This window comes from Podarcis bocagei (genome assembly GCF_964188305.1).
Source record: "Podarcis bocagei genome assembly, chromosome: 12".
NCBI lineage: Eukaryota > Metazoa > Chordata > Lepidosauria > Squamata > Lacertidae > Podarcis > Podarcis bocagei.
The window spans coordinates 7222457-7243937 of record NC_138137.1 but is presented as its reverse complement, the minus strand read 5'-3'; the positions used below and the strand labels follow the sequence as shown (position 1 = coordinate 7243937).

At 45.0% G+C, this 21481-nt stretch overlaps 1 protein-coding gene across 3 annotated transcripts in view; it reads right to left on the bottom strand.

Annotated features, from left to right (window-relative positions):
- Positions 1-4847: 4847 nt before the first annotated feature.
- Positions 4848-21481, bottom strand: part of TBX20 (T-box transcription factor 20) — a 42391-nt gene continuing 25757 nt past the window's right edge. For 2 of the 3 annotated variants that reach the window (XM_081165190.1, XM_081165191.1), the window contains exons 6-8: positions 19366-19442; positions 8937-9049; positions 4848-8065 (exon numbers count right to left, since the gene is read on the bottom strand). In XM_081165190.1, the coding sequence (XP_081021316.1) occupies positions 7725-8065; positions 8937-9049; positions 19366-19442 (531 nt within the window). In that variant the 3' untranslated portion in view covers positions 4848-7724. Of the gene's footprint in view, positions 8066-8936; positions 9050-13612; positions 14804-19365; positions 19443-21481 lie in introns of those variants that run through there. The other variant, XM_081165192.1, reaches the window with a different exon arrangement.

Genomic DNA, 21481 nt, shown 5'->3' with positions numbered 1-21481 from the left:
CCAAGTCAGAGGAGAACAGAAATGTAGACTAAGGGAAAGCTGCAATTTTTCTTGTCAGTTTCTTATCCTTAGTTTCTATAAGGATAAGCAGAAAAGGTTGTTTTCTGCTGCTCCAGAGAAGCAGACATGGAGCAATGGATCCAAACTACAAGAAAGAAGATTCCACCTAAACATTAGGAAGAACTTCCTGACAGTAAGAGCTGTTCAACAGTGGAATTTGCTGCCAAGGAGTGTGGTGGAGTCTCCTTCTTTGGAGGTCTTTAAGCAGAGGCTTGACAACCATATGTCAGGAGTGCTCTGATGGTGTTTCCTGCTTGGCAGGGGGTTGGACTCGATGGCCCTTGTGGTCTCTTCCAACTCTATGATTCTATACCAGCCTATACCTTCCTAATAACTTCTAACTGATTATCCCAACTGTCTGTCTGACTCCTCCTAACAGTTTCTCTCACTCTCACACATCAAAACCAGACCAACCCACAGACTTATCCTCCCTCTTCCTTCTCCAACTCCCAACTGACTTCCCAACAACTCCAACTCTACTCTAACTCCTCCCCTTGGGTTCCCACTGGCCAATCACGTCACACTCATTTAACCCTTTCCTTATGACCCACCTAGGAGGGCAAACGCCACAGTGCCCCTTGGTACTGTGCAACTGGATTTGTACAGATGCTGTTTCTTACCAAACCCAGACTAAAATCTATCTAGATTCCAGTGCCAAATTAGCTCTGTTGAGCTAAAACACAAATAAAAAGGGAGTCGTGTGGTTAAAAGGGCAAAGGAGAAGGTCTCTCAAAAAATGGCATGTGCCACTGGTTGGCCACCAAGCTTGGTTCCTCCTCCCCAATGGAGATATCGCAGGATCAGGCCTGGCCTTCGCTACCACAGAGCATGGTGATGGCCGCCGACTTAGATGGCTTTAAATGGGCATTAGCAGGGCTGGATTTAGGAAGTTAGATTAGCTTCAACCAGAGCCAGGGCCTTTTCAACACTGGCCCCGGCCTGGTGGAACGCTCTGTCTCATGAGACCAGGGCCCTGCAGGATCTGATTTCTTTCCGCAGAGCCTGCAAGACAGAGTTGTTCCACCTGACCTTTGGCTTGGAGCCAATTTGATTCCCTCCCCCTCTTTCTTTTTCCTTTTCCTTCTCCTCCTGCGATTAGGCTGCATTTTAATATTTTAATGTTTCAGTATTTTAATTGTTGTATTTTAACCTTGTTTTTAAGTTGTATTCATTCAACTTGTTTTTATTATTGCTTGTTAGCTGCCCTGAGCCTGGCCTTGGCTGGGGAGGGCAGGGTATAAATAAAAAATATTATTATTATTATTATTATTATTATTATTATTATTATTATTATGCTACTGAATTTAATGGGGCCCTTTATATGTCCAGCTGTCCTTTGTCAACAAACAAATTGCCGCTGTTTTTTGTGTTGAATATATGCTATATGGTAATTTATGGACCTAATAGGTAGTGTGCCTACCTATCTAATAGGCCACCACGGTGTAGTGGCTCAGAGTGGTGGACTCATAATCTGGTGAACCGGGTTCGCTTCCCTGCTCCTCCACATGCAGCTGCTGGGTGACCTTGGGCTAGTCATACTTCTCTGAAGTCTTTCAGCCCCACTCACCTCACAGAGTGTTTGTTGTGGGGGAGGAAGGGAAAGGAGATTGTTAGCCGCTTTGAGACTCCTTTGGGTAGCGATAAAGCGGGATATCAAATCCAAACTCTTCTTCTTCTTCTATCTAAAGCCATTTGCACATAACAAAATATGCATTTTATCAAAGTAATTGTTGAACTGAAATACAATTAAGAAGTATATTAATAGTGAGATAATTATTAAGCTGTAACTGTATGTAGGTTTTATTTTATTTGTTTGTTTTATCTTATATGTTAGAAATGTACATCCAGTTGTTTTTTTCTTTCATTTTTTGGGGGGACCCCAAGAGAGTGGGGCCCTAAGCTATAATAATAATAATAATAATTTTTTATTTATACCCCGCCCTCCCCAGCCAAGGCCGGGCTCAGAGCGGCTTACAAGCAATAATAAAAACAAGATGAGTGATTACAACTTGATTATAGCTTGTTTAGCTCATACGTAAATCCGGCACTGGGCATTAGACAAATCCAAGGAGGAGAGAGTACCGTATTTTTCGCCCTATAGGACGCACTGGCCCATAGGACGCACCTAGCTTTTTGGGGGGGAAATCAAGGGGGGAAAATTTATTTCCCCCCCAGGTTTGCGCAGCCATCCCCAAGCTAGAAGAGGAGACGGAGCGCTCCGTCTCCCTCTTCTGCCTTCAGGGACAGCCTCCCTAGCCTCCGTGGGGCATCGGCTTGCCCCGCTGTCCCCCGAGCTTATGGGGCTGGGGATGGGGAGAAGCAAGCTTGCTTCTCCCCCCCCCCCCGCCAGCCTCCACATCAGGTCGGGGAATAGCGGGGTGGCGGTGCTCCGCCTCCCCACTATCCCCCGAGCTTATGGGGCTGGCGATGGGGAGAAGCAAGCTTGCTTCCCCCCCCACCGCCAGCCTCCACATCAGGTCGGGGAATAGCGGGGTGGCGGTGCTCCGCCTCCCCACTATCCCCCGAGCTTGTGGGGCTGGCGGGGGGGGGGAGAAGTAAGCTTGCTTCTCCCCCCCCCCCGCCAGCCTTCAGATCAGGTCAGGGAATAGCGGGGTGGCGGCGCTCCGCCTCCCCACTATCCCCCGAGCTTATGGGGCTGGCGATGGGGAGAAGCAAGCTTGCTTCCCCCCCCACCGCCAGCCTCCAGATCAGGTCGGGGAATAGCGGGGTGGCGGTGCTCCGCCTCCCCACTATCCCCCGAGGTTGTGGGCTGCAGGCTGCTGCCCGCAAGCTTTGCGAGCTGGCGGGACCTCCCGCCGGGCTTGCAAGGCTTGCGGATAGCTTCCTGAAGCCTGGAGTGCGAGAGGGGTCGGTGCGCACCGACCCCTCTCGCTCTCCAGGTTTCAGGGAAAGCCTGCATTCGCCCCATAGGACGCACACACATTTCCCCTTCATTTTTGGAGGGGGGAAAGTGCGTCCTATAGGGCGAAAAATGCGGTAATCAGTGGCTACTAATCAAGACATGGGTGGCGCTGTGGGTTAAACCACAGAGCCTAGGGCTTGCTGATCAGAAGGTTGGCGGTTCGAATCCCCGTGACAGGGTGAGCTCCCGTTGCTCGGTCCCTGCTCCTACCAACCTAGTAGTTCAAAAGCACATTAAAGTGCAAGTAGATAAATAGGCACTGCTCCGGCGGGAAGGTAAATGGTGTTTCCATGCGCTGCTCTGGTTCACCAGAAGTGGCTTAGTCATGCTGGCCACATGACCCGGAAGCTGTACGCCGGCTCCCTCGGCCTGTAAAGCGAGATGAGCGCTGCAACCCCAGAGTCATCCACGACTGGACCTAATGGTCAAGGGTCCCTTTACCTTTACTAATCAAGATGGATACTTGCTGCTTCCACAAACAGAGGCAGTTTGGCTCTCAATACCAGCTGGGGAATATAAACATGAGAGAGGCCTATTTGTCCTCAAGTCCTGCTTTGGGTCTTGACTTTGGGGTGCTGGTAGCCAGCAGGTGCTCTGCATGGCCATTCAAAAATACTGTATGTCAAATGGTTTAAAATCGAAACAAGCTTGAACAAATGAACACATACCATATTTAAAAATCCCAGTATTTTAATGAAAGGAAAAAATGAATATCCACACATTTGCACTTATGTACAACTTTGTGATATATATATATATTTATATATAATCATTTTAAGCTGTTTACAAATCACATTTAGTGCTTGAAATATCACATCATGTTGATATTATATTTCTGGCAGAAATAAATATATTGCACTTAAAAAGAATCTTTTGGTTGTTGATGCTGGATATTGTTTTCTAATTTGCAGTGCAAGCCTATACACTTCGACACAGATATTAGTCCCATTGTGCTCAATGGGATTTTCTCCCAGATAAGTGGATTTCGGATTGCAGTCTTACATACTCAACTTCTTTTTCGTAAAACATTTTGCCCTCATCTCCCAAATTACGCACGCGCACACGTCATTACATGGTGAATGTGTTCACACAATTAATTTAAACCATTTAACACAGCAAACAGACCAGTAATACATTCTGTTAAGAGAGACTACCTCCAGTTTTTACTTTCCCTATGTTTACAGAAACACTTTCCTCCTATTTCTGGTGTTACAGTAAGAAACTAAATGCTCGTTTAAAATGTGCCAAAGCTAAAATACAGCAATCTGTAATTTTTTTGTCCAAAATACTTTTAAAAACAAGTTATTTAGAAAGTAACACATTTATTGACTGAAATCACTTTCTTCAGTATTTTAAAACAATATCAAACCCTGATCTTTTAAACCAGAAACTGTCATAAATAAACCCTTCATCCTTTTAAGATTCAGGATGTACCAGAACCATATTTACTGCAAATAATGAGCAGGAAAATCAAAGAATCTTTGTGGGAAAAGCAAGTTGGAAAAGTGAAAAGGAAAACGTTTAGCTGACTCCCCAACCCTAAAGGCATCCCAGTCCAACAGCTTCAGTGCTCAGGTGGAGCTGCCGCCCAATCTCTGCAGTACAGTGGTACCTCGGGTTAAGTACTTAATTCGTTCCGGAGGTCCGTTCTTAACCTGAAGCACCACTTTAGCTAATGGGGCCTCCTGCTGCTGCCGCACCGCCGGAGCACGATTTCTGTTCTCATCCTGAAGCAAAGTTCTTAATCCGAGGTGCTATTTCTGGGTTAGCAGAGTCTGTAACCTGAAGCGTATGTAACCTGAAGCGTATGTAACCCAAGGTACCACTGTACTGGGAAATGCTCAACACATGCAAATGGGACATGAAATGAGAAGAGGCTTACTTGCATCATGAAATTTGATGTGTGCCTAACAGCCCCACAAAGTCATCTACTGCGCCCACTATTTTGAGCAGCCGTTTCAGTGTTTATCTGCCCACAAGTGGCAGATAAACTACATGTACCCTAAGTCTGGTTTAAATCACAGGCCCTTGGGCTTAGGATGAACCAACTGCAGCAGCTATGAACCTGTGGGGAGGAACGGATTGTTTGGTCTTCTTTCCCATCAGTCAGGTAAGCAGTTTCTACCATCATTTCCAACCTGCTTCCATGGATTTGCAAGCAGATTCAGGCAGCGGAGGTAAATCCTTTAGGGCAAACGGGACAGTGCCCCACAACTTCACTCTGCTCCCACTTTCCTGCTACTTACCTTCTTACGTAGAACTTAACAGTGGCATAGCGTGGGTTGCCTGTGCCCGGGGCCATGAATAGCAGGTGGGGTGGAGAGAAACGGATGGAGGACACATAGACATTCAATTGCCTAATGGTGTCCGCATCACTTCCTGGTTTGCATGGAGAAGCCGTTTTCAATGGAGCCGAGCAACGGAAGCACACAGCTGTATTGAGGCAGCAGCAAGTGTTGAAATTTTGCGCCCCTAACAATTTTGTGTTCAGGACAACTGCCCCCCACTACACCATGACTCATTGTTGGTCTTAAAGAACTCAGCAGCAAGAAGGGTGAGGACAAAATAATAATAAGTTGTCTCAGCCTGTCCTTGGCTCTAACACCACCTACTGTTGGGTGCCAGCAACCACTGGGTTCTGGGAACATGGTAAGGTAATGCTTGTCTCATTGCAAAGCCAGATCCTAAACACTACAGGCTCTCCACATTGCTAAAGCAGCCAGAGAGTCAGTTTTAAGCAACCCCATACAGCTAGTGGTTCTGTGATGCCACCCTCCCTTAACGTTCTCTAGATCTTTCTCAACAGGATTGGGCAACACCAAGGTTGCAATCCTTTGCAGCCCCCAGTTTATCCATTGGATAAATCTTCATACTATGGAATTAGAAATCAAGAGAACTGAAAATTTATTGGGCCTTTTAGAATGTAGTTTCAATGCTTTCGGTTCTTTAGCTAGGAACTTGCTTAAACAATGAATTGAAAAAATGCTGGTTGGGCCATTGTTGACTCATCTTGAGATGTGGCTTTCTGCTCTTTCCATATTACAAATACGTGTTCCCATTCAGGGCGTCTGATTGGGAGTGGGTTGGATTTTATCATCCTTCTAGGACTGAGGTTTTCCCTATTGCGTTTTTCTAATTTTCAGCAAGGACCACACACTGATGTACCTCTTTGAGTTTTTCCATGCTCGTTCTCATTACGGAAACTCTTGATGCCTATCTACTGAATTTGTAGTGTTCTGCGTTACAAAATAATCAGGGAAAGGAAACGCTTCATGTCTCACCTTTTGTTCCAAAATACAATTATGCAAGGAAGAAGGCCTTGAAGGTGAACAACGGCAGGTGCCAACAACTTCCCACTTCTAAATGTTCCTCTGCCACATATTTTTCTAACCCAGGTAGGCCTCGTAGATACAATGTCAGATCAACGGAGTTGTCAGTTATCAGTTGTGGCCTCCCACAATGCTCCAATAATGTCTGGTGATCAATTAAGGGTGCGCTCTGGGTCTGCATGATGCAGCCATCTTGCTGGAACTAAGCAGTTTTGGCATGTGCCCAGATGGGAGATCACCTGGTAATCCCATGTAACCTACCTTGAGTTCCATGATGGAAGAAAGGCAGGATGGAAAAGTACAAAAATAAATAAATAGACTCCCAGGGACCACATGAACACACCCAATATGGCCCACAGACACTGGCATCAATACTGCTTATACAATCCTACCAAATTACTGGGCAGGCATGGGATCTAGTCATAAGATCCAGCCCCAGAGGAACATGTATGGATCAGGGCTGAGTAACAGACAGATGAAGCCTGCAGCTGCTCCTCTTCAGCCTTGTACAATGTTTTTCAAAGTAACACAGTGCTAAACCTCACCAATTCCAGATATATCACCATTGCAGATGGTAAGAGTGAGGTGCATGTGACAGACGCCATAGATTCGTACCCCACAAATTGTCCCAACATTTGCAATGAGCTGTGAATAAAATAACAGAATGCAGAGCACTCTTCAGTCACCCTGTTTTACCATCAGTCCTCCCTGCTGCTGTCAGTATCCAAGAAAAAAACACCTGAGCTATATGAACCATTGGCATGTTCTAGCATCTGAATTTGGCAAATTGTGGTTAACCCTATCTATGGTTTGGTGAAACAGCTTCCATTCATTTCAAACAAGGCTCATGCAGGAGGAATTCCAGCGGATTATGCCCAGTGTTCTTAACTAACTGGATTCCATATTTAAAATAAAGGAGTTTATAGGATGGTACGGGGAAGGGAATGGTGCAGTCTTTTCCTTCTGCTTCTTTCATAGCGAGCTTAATGCTGAAGTAGCCTAAACATGCTCAAAGCAACAAATATCACCCCCCACCCCATTCATAAAAAGCAATGAAGTTATCAGCACAGTATTGCCTCTTTGGCCTCTGTCAGGAGGGGAAGTCTATACACAATTCAAACTATACACTGCTGCATGATGGCAGCCTCACATCTAGTGGTTATGATGCACCTTCAGATCGTTCAGCGTTTAATTAGAGACCTTGCAACATTTGAAGTCCCTTGGGCCATGCCCATTTTCAGAGCCACTCAAGCTCCCTTAACCATCCCTTAACACGGATCCTTCAAGAGGAGGGATCTAACTCCACAACGCCTTTATGCAAGCTGGTTTTCTTAGTCGTTTCGCCCTGGGCCTTCCCAACAGGCCCAGGCTGGTTTGCCTGCCAAGTCTTGGCTTCCCTCGCCTTAGGTCAGTCATACGAAAGGGGTCATCACCGCAGAGGAGTGGCGCAGTCCCTGGATCGCTGCGTAAGGACCCTGCTGAAAGTAGTGGTGGTACCTGGGCATGTGGAAAGAAGGGAACGTCGGGCCACTGCCCTGCATCGAGCTGGCAATGGCAGAAGGGGTTAGAGGCATTCCCAGGCGGCTGTATGGGGGCAGGGAGCCTTGGATCGGGTGAGGAATCGGCGTGGCTATGGACGCGGCGCCGGAACCAAGAGCGGTCAAGGACTGCGGGTGTTGGAATCCCGGGAAACTTGAGGTCGACGAGACCCAGGAACTGAGGGGCAGGTTGTCGGAAGTGGTAAAAGCTGATCCTGCAAACAAAGGAAAAGAGTGGAGGTTTGCATAAGGGCAACTAAATCCAATGTACCAACTGATGTAAGTAATGGGGCTGCCATAGCAAGACCACATGAGGTTAGGGGGCATACTCAACCAGGGCCTTCTCAACACTGGCTCTGGCCTGGTGGAACACACGTCTCATGAGACCAGGGCCCTGCAGGATCTGATTTCTTTCTGCAGGGCCTGTAAGACAGAGTTGTTCCACCGGCTTTTGGCTTGGAATCAGCCTGATCCCCTCCCCCTCTTTCATTTTCCTTCTGTGATGGAACTCCTATTTGGGGACTTGCCTGGCTTTTTTCTGGCCCATGCAGGACCAGTCTGGAAAGTTAGCCTTAGTGAAGACTTGACGTTACCATCCCCAAAAAAGTTTTTTATTTGAGTTTCCATTGAAATGAGGCTGTATTTTAATATTTTAATGTTGTATTTTAATCTTGTTTTTAAGTTGTATTTCAGTCAATTTGTTTTTATATCGGGTGTTAGCCGCCCTGAGCCCGGTCTTGGCTGGGGAGGGCGGGGTATAAATAAAATTATTATTATTATTATTATTATTATTATTATTATTATTATTATTATTATTAGGAGTCACTGCCCCATGCACAGCAGACAGAGCTGATCTTCTTCAGGGGGCCAGTTATTTAAAAATAATTAACAAATTTTATTTATTTATCTTGGATCATTTAAAAATAATTGATTAATAAAAGGAGAGGGCACACAGATTCCAAGCATTGTGCATAATCAGATTCACGATGATACAGGAATCGCATGGAAGAAGCCCAAATTGTGGGCTCATTTGAAAGCACCAAAGGTTCTGATCTTGAACCTCTTCAAGATCAGATGTTCTCCTACCTCTGCTTTGGGCTGCTTGGTTCTCGTCTCCCAGAACTTCATCCTCTGCTCCATAGGTTCTGATGGGGGATCGTGCATAGGAATGCTTTTGAATAAGGCTCTCTACGCTTTCTCTGCGAAAGACAACATTCCACATTAGCAACAGACTGAAAGCCATCTATACACTTCTTTAATAGCTCCCTCTACTCCTAGTATGGGCCAGCCCAGTCAAGAGGCATGGTGAGGCCACTGCCTCAGGTGGCAGGATGCGCAAGGACAGCAAATTCAGACTTAGATCTTTATCCCCTCATCTTGTTCATGATGTAAATCTTCACCTCACATTCCCCTGGTGGGAAAGTGGGACATTTTGTGCTTTACCTCAGGTGTCAAAATGTCTTGGGCAGGCCGTTTGATGGACATACAATGGAAGCATGTGCTTGGATTCTTTTGAACTGGCGGCCCTTTCAGATATTCCCGTAAAAAAACACCAGGAGCCTTGACAGAGGTAAGTCAGGCTGAAAACTGACTTTATGGGGTACCCAGTAAAATCATAGCTGTCAACTTACAGATTTGAAAATAAGGGACCAGCAGCCTCAAAAATAAGGGATCAGCAGCCAAAATAAGGAATTTTCCGAACACAGGTATGTTCGACTTCTGATCGCCTCCGAGCTAAAGGCAGAAAGCCCAGCCAGCAGCCAAACGAAGCCTCAAGCGGTGGTTCCCACAGCACAGCAACCCGGCAAAGGAGATGCAGCAAGGAAAACCACCTTCACCTCTCCTCTGGGAAGTGCTGAGCAAAGGCAAGTCCCCAAGCAACGCAGCCGATTTGATCGACGCAAGGCATGCAAGCTCCACCCCCCAGTTGTTCTTAGACTCCTTATTGGGTGAGCAACGCAGCCAAGCAACACAGTTGGAGCCTCCCTCCTCCTTGGCCGGCAGGCAAGGTTTCCTTTGAAACCTGTGAAATTTAAGGGACATCATCAATAAGGGACAGCAGCGGGACACAGCGCTGGGATAAGGGACTTTCCCGCCAAATAAGGGACGGTTAACAGCTATTAGTAAAATAGAGTAACCCATAGACTAGAACAGAGTTGCAGGAGCCCCAGTTATGACGGGGCCTAGTAAGGATCTTAAAGGGCATGTTATATGCTGACAATTATTAAAATAATATCAAAACCACACATGCTTTCTTTTCAGTTTGGAACACTGAGAGAAGCTTTCAAAGTAGCAGATAATCAACCTGTTACTGGCTTCCTGGGAGGCTTAGTAAGGGCAGAAGATCATGCAGAGTTACATCCTAACTAGTTTGTACTTGTACCCACAGCCTAACACAGTAGATTATTCTCACCCACTGGGTGATATTGTTGGTGGTGGAGGAGGAAAAATCGTAACTCTACCTGGTTATTATAGATTGGACAATAGAATAATGCCAGGACACCAGGGGATGGGAATCGGCCAGAACACAAACATACCTAAATATTTGCACCACTAGGGCTGGAAAAGTTAGCTCCCCATAATCTTCTGTGGGACTGCGTCTCAGTGGAGAGCATGGCCAGAAGCTTTGTATAGTGGGCAATGCAAAAGTCAGAGCTTTCAACACACAACTCTCCATCTTCCATCCAGGCACGCAAAAGGCATTTGTTACTGTTCAAAGGCACACTGCAGCCAGGCAAAAGCATTTGTGGAGTATGGCCAGGAAGAGATATGCAAAAAGCATAACCAGGGGCCACATAAAGAAGTCTGAAGGGCCACATTCCGTGCCACCCCCAGACCTGAGGTTCCCTACCCTTGCATTAGCACATAATTGTGTAAATTCTCCCTGGCCGTGAGCCAGATTATTTCCAGAGCTGCCAAAGCATCACAAGCTAGAGGGCACAGAATTCAAGCCAGCTCAGCAGTGACTACCACTCACTGCAGATTTTACAGTCAGGAGATTATGATAGAGGATGGTATTTATTTTTGACCCCACTGTGCTGGGGTCACTGTAGTTTGGGTCGCTTTGAGTCTGTCTGCCTCAGATTCTCATGGGACAGGTTTTTGTAATGATTCTGATTAAACTCATGCAGCAGGGCAGAGAAGCAATTTGCTTCTTTTTCTGTGTGTTCACTATGAGTACAGAATTCACCCAAAGTTTCATTTCATTTTTTCAAATACTTAACAAGAAACATCACATAGATTTCAGCTGCACTGCTAGAAAGCTTAGTAGTAGTAATAATAAGAAGAAGAACTGATTTAATGAACAATGCCATTTTATCTATCAGGATTCCCCAAAGGCCAATCTGACCTGATGCACTTCAAATCAGCTGTCTATCCCTGCTCCCATAGACAATCCAGTTAATTGAAGCCATTTAAACCTAGCCTTTGGCAGAGATCCCTGCTGAAGCCGCGTTTGGTAACTCAGGCTAACTAAAAATGCACTGCCTTTCAGCAAAGCCTACTACATTTAAAAATAAAATAAAATGGGGAGGACAGTTTACCAAACAGTGCAATAAATCCATCACAGTGATCCCACCTCCTTACAAAAGAACCGAGAATATTTTGTCCTTGGAATATCACTGGTATCATTACATATACAAGCCTCTTGCAGGAGAGGGGGAATGAGAGTAAAGAGTGAAAGGGGGAGAGGGAGGAGAATCTTATTGAAGCAATTTACTTGCGGGGACTGGAAGTGGACAGAAAGCAATGGCAGTTGCTACCGAGAGGAGGCTATAATTGAATTATTGCCTTTTAAGTGATTGAAGACAGTGGCCGTCCAGCGTTATCTCCCAGAAGATCTTACAAGGAAAAGGGGAAGGGGGAGAGAAAGAGGCTGCATTGGCTACATTATGGATCTGAATGCCCCCTTTCCCCCTGATTCTAGCAAAAGGAGAAATGCAAAAAAAAAAAATCATGTTATTACGAAGGCCATGGAGTCAATGAGCAAGCCTCTCCAGGCTTTGGTCCAATCAGTGGCGTAGCGTGTGGGGGGTGCAGGGGGGGCCGGCCGCACCGGCCGCAACATCTGGGGGGGCGCTCGCACTCACAGTGCTAAAATCAGTGCTAAAATCCACGGGTTAGGGGACGCAAATTACTTGCCTTGCCCCGGGTGCTGACAACCCACGCTACGCCACTGGGTCCAATACACTCCCTTGAAGTAAATATTCCATCGTGCTAACATTTAGTTACTTTTTCAGCTACTGGTTTTGATGGTGGGGGGTGCTCTAAGGAGGGGGTAGAAGGCGGGGTTTTGGTCCCACTCATCTGTCAAGCTGGATTACCAGCAAAACTCCTTCCTATACTCCTCTCTTGTCTGCAAATTGGCATGTCAGGGGCCAGCGGGCAATACTCAAGGGACCAGACTCATACCCAATGTCTCCTGTTCCTGACCTCTAACGCAGTGCAGTTTGCCAAGCATGCGCCTACCCAACCTCCATTCATTTCTGTCAAGCATGGGCAAGAACCCTGTGGCATTAATGGAGATCGCTGCCAGGAAGCGCTCATCAGCTCCACTTTGGTTTGTAAGGCAAGATCACCTGAGGCCACTTGAGACTTGCATCTGTGGCTCCAGCCCCTGAGCTTGAGGTGCTGTGAACATCTGCACAGAGGTAACTGCAGAAGCAAGCCTTTTATTTTTTATATTACAGTGGTACCTTGGTTCTCGAACGGCTTAGTTGTCAAACAAATCGGATCCCGAATGCCACAAACCCGGAAGTAAGTGTTCCGGTTTGCAAATGTTTTTTGGAAGCCAAACATCCGACGCAGTTTCTGCTTGAGTGCAGGAAGCTCCTGCAGCCAATTGGAAGCCACACCTTGGTTTTCAAACAGTTTTGGGAGTCAAACGGACTCCCGGAACAGGTTTAGTTTGAGAACAAAGGTACCATTGTACTTGGATGACAAACCTAAGTTGAAGCCTGTAAATTGCTAGACTTCAGCTTCTTCCATCCCTGATTACTGGGCCAGGTGGGTTGGGGAAGGGCAGGAGTTGGAGTCACACAACCTCTGGGAAGATAGAAGGTTCCCTATACCTGTTACATACACATGAATAATTGCTCTCCTATAGAGATCAGCAATGGCCATGCACGATTTACCACATATGTGAGAAAACCTGGGGGTCACAGGCTGAAATCACACAAATCCATGCGTTGTCGCTTTCCAAATGTTCTTCAAATACAAAACACATAATTCCTACATGCAGTTGAAACATGCACAGCCACAAGGGAAGTGCTTTGATGGCCACAAACAAATGTAAACTAAGAAATGGGGAGCAGGCGGGGACTGGATCCAGCTCTCTTCACAAATAGCTGATCAGCACCATGACTGACCCTACCTGTAAACGGAAGCTTTGTCACCCAATTTAGTGATGCTAAGATTCCTCTCGTTTATGTCTCAACAAATTCTTAGGCTGCAAGATCACTGTACACCGCCACCTTGTGATGGTGTTTTTCATAAGTAGATGCAGATAATTTTATAAATTACCAGCAGGCAGATCAATATATTTCCTATTACTATTCTACCCCATAAAAATACGTCAATGGCAATTTGAGGCAGAAATTCAATCTAGGGTGTTTTTAGACTGCACAACTGCACATTTTTCAAAAATGATACATATTGAGCCAGTCAGTTTGTGAATAATTATTTAATTCTACTTTAATTTTAGAAAAGCTTTGGGCATGTTTATAAGTCAGATATACATTGCCTCTGATGCTTAACCCCATTTTTCTCTGAAGATAAACTTTGACAATACCATCCATTAAAAGGAATCCTAAAGAACAGTCACAAATGCTACAGATATTTTTCTTCCATGATTGATAGAAGCCATAGCTTCCAATCAAGACCTCTGAATAAACACACACATGAGCACATATATATGTCCCAGCACTAGATGACTTCCCCATTCACTTCAATGGATGGGACAGCTCTAAGCACACATGGAGCTCCTCGTCCTTTGACGTGAACGGAGAACCATTTGTAGGCACAAACCTGGTGCACAAAATTCATGGCTTAGGACCTCTAGGTCACTCTCTAACAATACTCTTGGTTTTGTGCCCTCTCTGCACAATAATCACCACCACCCACTCAATAAAAAGGGCTGCAAACAGGAAAGGTTTAATTACAGGTGAATGGGCTCCTAAAGTCTCAGCAACTCTTTGCCTGTTTATATTAAGCAGGCCAGTCTTGTAATTATATTATATTAGGGATGAGGAGAATTTTGTTCATTCCATATCTTTAATCAAACAGATTCACACATTCTGGACAAATACACAATTTTGAGGTTCTTGGCTCAGAAAAGTACCAACAATCTGTATTTGGGATTTAAATGCATGCTTTGGGAGACAATGTGCACAAAAATCCATTTCAAATGAAAAAAATATGTTCAAGAATAATGCAAATGTTTGGTTTTTAATTTACAGATTGATGTGGAAATAGGACAGAGCAGATTTATTAATAAGAACACAGGAATACTGGAAACTGTCATATTCAGTCAGGCGTTGGGTCCATCTAGCGCAGTATTGGTCTACAATGACTGGCAACAGCAGATGCTCCACCACTGAGCTATGCCCTTCTCCATGTAAAGCTGACAGGGCCTGGAAATACCTTATACATCAATTGTGACCAAAACAAATGAACCCACAAATCAGGACTGGAAAAAACAGGTCAATACAAAGAAAAAGTGGACTCCAACAGGCCAACAGCAAGGTCAGCTGGGCTCTCCATAAAAAAAAGAGTTAACAAAGAACAGCAATTCCAGGAAAGGGCTCAAGCAAAAGCAACTCAACAGGTACGCCCAAAACATAAGATAGCACTGCTCTTTGAGCAGATGAGACCAGTTATGGGTCCAATGGTGAAGAAGGCACTTTCTGCATGTGCTGTCTGTAGAGGGAAGTAAGGGGCAGATGGGGCTCGTCAACCTGGAAAAGTAGGAAAAAACCTCTGATCCTAAACTTCCGCTGCCTTGTGGTTTATCTTCAGTAGAAAAAACTAAGCAGTAAACCCTACACAGGGACGCGGATGGCGCTGTGGGTTAAACCACAGAGCCTAGGACTTGCCGATCAGAAGGTCAGCAGTTCGAATCCCCACAACGGGGTGAGCTCCCGTTGCTCGGTCCCTGCTCCTGCCAAACTAGCAGTTCGAAAGCACGTCAAAGTGCAAGTAGATAAATAGGTACCACTCTGGCGGGAAGGTAAACGGTTTTTCCGTGCACTGCTCTGGTTTGCCAGAAGCGGCTTAGTCCTGCTGGCCACATGACCTGGAAGCTGTACGCCAGCTCCCTTGGACAATAAAGTGAGATGAGCGCCGCAACCCCAGAGTCGGCCATGACTGGACCTAATGGTCAGGGGTCCCCTTTACCTTTAAACCCTACACAAATCCAGAGTGAAGTCCCTAAGACGGTTGAGTGTCGCCTTGTATGCCTCCTTCTAGCAACTCCTGCAGGCAATCTGGTGCAAAATATATTACAGTGGTGCCTTACAAGACGAAATTAATCCGTTCCGCGAGTCTCTTCGTCTTGCGGTTTTTTCGTCTTGCGAAGCACGGCTATTAGCGGCTTAGCGGCTATTAGCGGCTTAACGGCTATTAACGGCTTAGCGGCTTTAAGAAAAAGGAAACAAACTCGCAAGAACTCGCAAGACGTTTCATCTTGTGAAGCAAGCCCATAGGGAAATTCGTCTTGCGGATCGACTCAAAAAACGGAAAACTCTTTCGTCTTGCGCGTTTTTCGTCTTGCGAGGCATTCGTCTTGCGGGGCACCACTGTACTCTGCTTTCCTTTGGACCACATCAGCGAGGCCGAGAGGGGGGTCTTGTTGTCTGGACCTCCATGCACACTTCCCAGGCTTGCGCCCTGGTGCTGCTAATGACTTCAACCCCTGGAGGCACACTCTATTGTCTCCTGAGACAGGCAGGTGCCAACAACTCCCATTCTTGTTTGTGCAACCATATATGTTTAGTCTCTTGACTCCAACCTACTGGGAGAGGCAACTGGGCTGCAATGGGAACAGAAGTTGTTTTAGGGTAGCGGGACTGGTTCAGCTGGACTGCAGGGGGCACCACAGCAGTGCTGTGGAACAGAGCACGAGAAGCAGGGAAGCACCAAATGTTAGCGTAGGCGCAGGGCACCGCTGAAATTTGAGGGCTCAAAGTCTGCCACTGCTGGGAAGGGAAGGCAGGGGCTGATCCCCAAGAATCGCAGACTTCTCCCCATGCCATAGTTTGGCCACCCATGCAGTAAGAAGTCACCCACTCATCATTTCTCCTCTTTTGTTTTCACGTGATTGCCGGTGAATAGAATATTAATGAGAGAGAACAAATAATAAAACCTCACGAATCAAATTTGCCTCTCCATTCAACGCCTGACAAAAGAAAACCGCCAAAGCGGATGTGGAGTGCCATGGCTTGGCAGTCACCAGCGTGAAGGACTTCTTTAGTTCTAAATTTCAAAAGGTTTTCGTTTCGTGCAGTTGCCTCTTTGCACATTTGGAAGAATGCCCAGATTGCAAACAACAACAACAACCCCCAGAGGTGAGTCATCGAAATGGGTTCCAAAGGAGGCATAAAAATAAATTCACCAGGCACCTCAGTGCAGAAGAAGGGAAAGGGTGACTAACAGGCAGAAGACAAAAGCAAACTATACCATCCTCTTCCTCACACACACATGCCCAACAGCCATATCCAGCTGCAGTATGCGTGCAGCTATCAGAAACACATGATCACAACATGGTATGATGGCTGTCCTACCTGTGATGGGAGCCTAGCTGGGAGAACAATGGCTGAGTGAGGAACATCCACTCAGATGGCCTCGCCCATGTGCTTCTGTGTAGACATGCAAACTATGCTTAAGGGGGCAGTGACAGTGAACCCTCTGGCTCTGAATACAACAGAATACCGATAGAAATCCATTTGCAGAGAACTGGGCCCGCAGAAATGCTACCTAGCACTGAGTAGGCAGTCTGGTATTGGGCTAAGGCTCAACCTGCCTGGAAACCATTCTGTATGAAGTTTGCCTTTAAGCCCAGGTGTTCACCCAACAAGGATCTCAGCAGTGGAGGGAAAGCACTCTGTCTATGCTCAGATACTATCTTGACAAAGCCCTGCCATCGAAAACAGGCTGAGCTCACAGATTCCGCAGTGGAGCCCTGGCTCAAATTAAGTCCTGGCAGAGACCGTAAATTTGAAATGGGAAGTTTGAAATTGTTGGAGTCGTGTATTTATAAAAAACATATTCAATTAGGCTAGAAAAGTGCAATGTCTGTCATCATGTCATAAAAAGATGTGTTTTTTCTCTCAGATCAACCGAAAGGAAGCCCAGCCTCTATTGTGGCAGATAGAAGCAGTGTTCAATCAGTTACATGGAGCAATCCAATTACTAGATGGTTTAGTGCGGTAACTGACTCCAGCCTAATTTGATTTCTTTAGGTCTCTAAAGATCAATTGATCTGATTTGCTTCCCTCCCTAAAGGCTAGTTAGGAAAAAAAGCAGACTTAAATATCTGGAAATTAAATCCAAAGCTTTGTCCCACATTCACACTATTTAGGTCAACCCAAAGACAGGCAGTGTGCAGTGAATAAAAGTCCTCACAGATGCTTTGCCCAGCATAGGTGGCCATGCTATAGCCCAAATTGTTCATACACAAAAGTGTGTCTGCCTTAGGAAGTCCATTCAAAAAATGGATTATCTGATTACAAGAGCTAATCAAATATCCACCTTTCAAGAAGGTGTGAATGTGAACTGGCAAACCGTCCGTGCCAAGGCATGTAAATGGAACTGATAATATTGTTTGTTTCCAGAAATGGCAGTTGAGACTCTATTAACTTTGCAAGTTGTTTTCAAGGTCCGTCATTCAATGAAATGAGTGGAGTTGTGTAATGAAAGGTTTTTGGTACGTATAAATTTGCACTAAGCCGACCTGCTTCCAATCCACTAGGCCTGAGGTAGCTGGTGTGGTTCTCTCCAGATGTGTTTGGACACCAACTTCCATCAACCCTGCCTGTTGGTCATGCTTCCTGTGGCTGATGAGACAAGGAATCCAAGAATATCTGAAGGTCACCACATTACTGACGGAGTGGTAATCACATAGCAAGCCAGGCATGTGAGTATGGGCACCTGGCCCAAGGTGCCAGCTGGACTGAGGTGCAATTTGAACCTCAGAAATCATGTGGTATATAAATAGCCCAATCCAAAACATTTTTGTTGCACGCAGGTGTCTATGTATTTGTGGGGCTTACTTCTTAGTAAGGACTGCTGCCTTCTTGCAGAAATGTGTAATTTAGTATGATCCTTTCAAATGATTTTGGTGCTGGGGGTATTCAGTGAATGGGGTTGGGATTGGGATCCTGCCCTTGGCATAGAAATGACCAGCTAAAATAATCTGTGCTAAACCAGCTGCCATCCTGCTAAGGGACCAAGATGATCTGACCACACTGTTAAAATGTGGGACAGAAATAACATGTTGTCTTCATACACCCATTACAGCGGAACCTCGGTTGTCAAACGTAATTCTTTTCCAGAAGACCATTCGACTTCTGAAATGTTCGAGGCACAATTGCCAGTTGGCAAAATCCATTGAAAAAATGGAGAACCGCGCCTGGGAAGCCATTCAACTTCCAAGGCATGTTCGAAAACGGAAGCATTCACTTCTGGGTTTTCGGTGTTCGAAAGCCGAAACGTTCGACTTCCGAAGCGTTTGACAACTGAGGTTCCACTGTACAAACGGAGCAAAGTAGGCCATTAAAAATAGCCATGCAAATTCTCATTTTCATGAGACAAAAGGACATTGCAATGGTCCAAGAAAGAGAAGAGAGTGCCTAATGATGACAACAGTTCCTTAATATCTGCACTGGGTTCCTGTTGTCCTTTGGTTGGAGTTAATGAGGCTTTTTTTAAATCTAGAAAAACCTATACCTTGTCCTAAACCTATACCTTGTCCCTTAGGTTCCATCAACATCTTTATGATTAAACAAGCGTTCACACAAGCAAACAAAGGAAGAAGCCTGTTTATGTACTGAAATAGTCTGATGGGGACTATCTCCATGACCTTGCAGAGGGTTTGAATGAGAAGGTGAATATTCTGGTTGTGGGCTTGGACAAAAAGACATACAGGTTGTTAAGAAAAGGCATGAGAAAGACTTAAAAATGCGAGAGATAAACGGCAACCACTAAGTTATGTGTTTATTTTATACGAAGTCATGCATATGTGTGTTTATGTGAGATACACATATGAGTTATTTGAGTGGCCAGCTCACTAGATCATTTTGCCTTTAGAGCAGCAATTAGAAAAGGTGGGGGGATCTTCAGGGGAGCAAACTTATTATTTTTGAGTATTTATATAAATTACCTGAGACCTCTTACAGTGCAACATGAACTTGCAAACGCTACAGCTTCGTGGGAGAGGACAGAAGACTTTTCACAACAGCTCTTCCTCTCTCCTCAGCATTATCTTATCTTGAGCAAAAAGTAAACAAAAAGTCCCTCTTACCTCTCAATATCAGTGAGTCTAGATGAGTCCCTGAATCCTTTGGCAAAAGGGTTGCTGTCAATCTTCAGCTTGGTTATCTGGAAACAGGGAAGAGCAGAGTGCATTTGTGGCCAGCTTTTGAGGAGACAGTCTTACAGAGCATGACCTCAACCAAACCATCCATACCAAGTCCCCTGCTGCGCCTCTACCAAATTTATCTCATCTCAGAGGCAGGCTGGCAAAGACGTGACTTCCTGCGTCTTCTGTGATGGCATTTGAAGACCACCATTAGCCTTCAGGGCTCAGGAACTATAGTTGTTGCAACTTAAAGCAAAATGTGAAGCATTTTTTTGTAATACATATTTCTCCTCGGAAGTACATGAGAGGAACTTTGTGAAAAGCGAGGAGGCTTGCTACAAAACATGAGAACTTTCTTGAGACCTAAACTGTCCCTCAGCTGTCAAATACAATTTTGCAGCAAAAGTGGAAACTCCTGCTCAAGTTAAACATCCCAGGAATTTCCAAGGAAAGCTAAACATTTCAATAAGTCTAGCAAAAATTTCTCCTTAGGGATTTGTGAAAGCCCCCAAAGTGTAAAAGTCTGGTTTTCTTGCTCAAACCATTGTAAATCAGGAGTGTGGTGTTACTGGGACCCAGGACAGCTACTGAAACCAGGCCCCCTCTTAAGGACTGGACCAGTTCACAGTATCTCCGCCAAAATAACCATCCAAAATGGCCACATGTTTTTGTGTGGAGAATGTTGACAGGGTGATAAACTGAGACTTGGTTACACAGGAATGCAATAAAGTTGTCTCATTTTTTAAAAATACTATGAAGGGTAGACATATCTCAATTCAATTTCAATCTTGAGCACCACCAGTACAGAAGCAAATAATTTTTCTCACTGTGGGATGGTATTATTCTTACTCTGGCAATGTCATTTCAAAAGGGAAGCAAAGTGACAAAGTTGATTCCTACAGAGGAGAGATGGACCATGGAGAAGACTATGGTGAGCAATCTACAAGTATCTGGAGCAATCTAGATAAGACAGAATTGGCCAGAAACAAGTAAGATAAGCCATGTTTGCCTGGGGAAATGGTGTGGTTAATATCTGCTTATTTACTTATTACCTGCCTTTCACCCTGAGGTCCCAGGGTAGATCACAATGTCAAGAGACAATTTACCAACACAAAAATAAGATTAATCCTAAAAATATAAACTGAGGTTGTTTTTCAAAAAAATATTTCTAAGCTCCGAATTAAAAAAAAATGGAAGCTGTTCAAGGGGACAAACAAAACAGGACTCTTTTCACAGTATTGTGCAGATGCTCCATAAAAAGGGAATCCAAAAGCATAGCTGTTGCACAGAAAATGCTCAGTACAGGAGCAACACCAGTTTAACATCAGAATGGGAAGGTGGTTGGCAGATTTGTTGGACGCTGTTGCAGTCATTTTTTAAACTCCCAGTTCCCAAATGAATCATGAGAACATCTCCAAGAAAGCTTGTAAAAATGAAAGTTGACCTACAATTCAACTCTCCCGTAGTGGCTTGACTGTTTAAACAAATGCATGACCTTTAAATCTTAAATGTGAGATAGTTTGTTGAAAGTGTAATGTATTTAGCCCTTATCTAATAACCCGCAGAAATGTAATCATCCCCCTTAAAACCAGCAGTGAAAGAAATGGCAAAAATAAGAGAGGTTCCATTTTCATTAGTCATACGTAATACGACAGCCTCTGTCTCTAGGATTTCCAGAGGGAAATTTGGCAGTATTTACGGGATGTGCTGGAGAATCAGACCACAGCTTTCTAAAACTGCTTTGTCCAGGCAAACACCTTCCCCCCCCCCATAGGCCTGAAGCTTAATTCAAAGTTTATAAGACAGTAGGATCTATATGAAGGGTAAACACATAGCTGCCAGGCAGATAAATTCTATTTTTAATTTAAGTAATTCATTTATACACCAATTACTTCCATGTGGTAAGTTTCCTTTGAAATCGGGTTTGAAAACCTAGAAGATTTGGAACTTAGCGTAGTTGTGTTCAGCAGAGGTCCCTGTCATGTAAGCATACAGAGGGTTGCCGCTCACAAGCAAGACGCACTGTGTTCAGTGTGGATAATGTGATAGATTGTGGCTA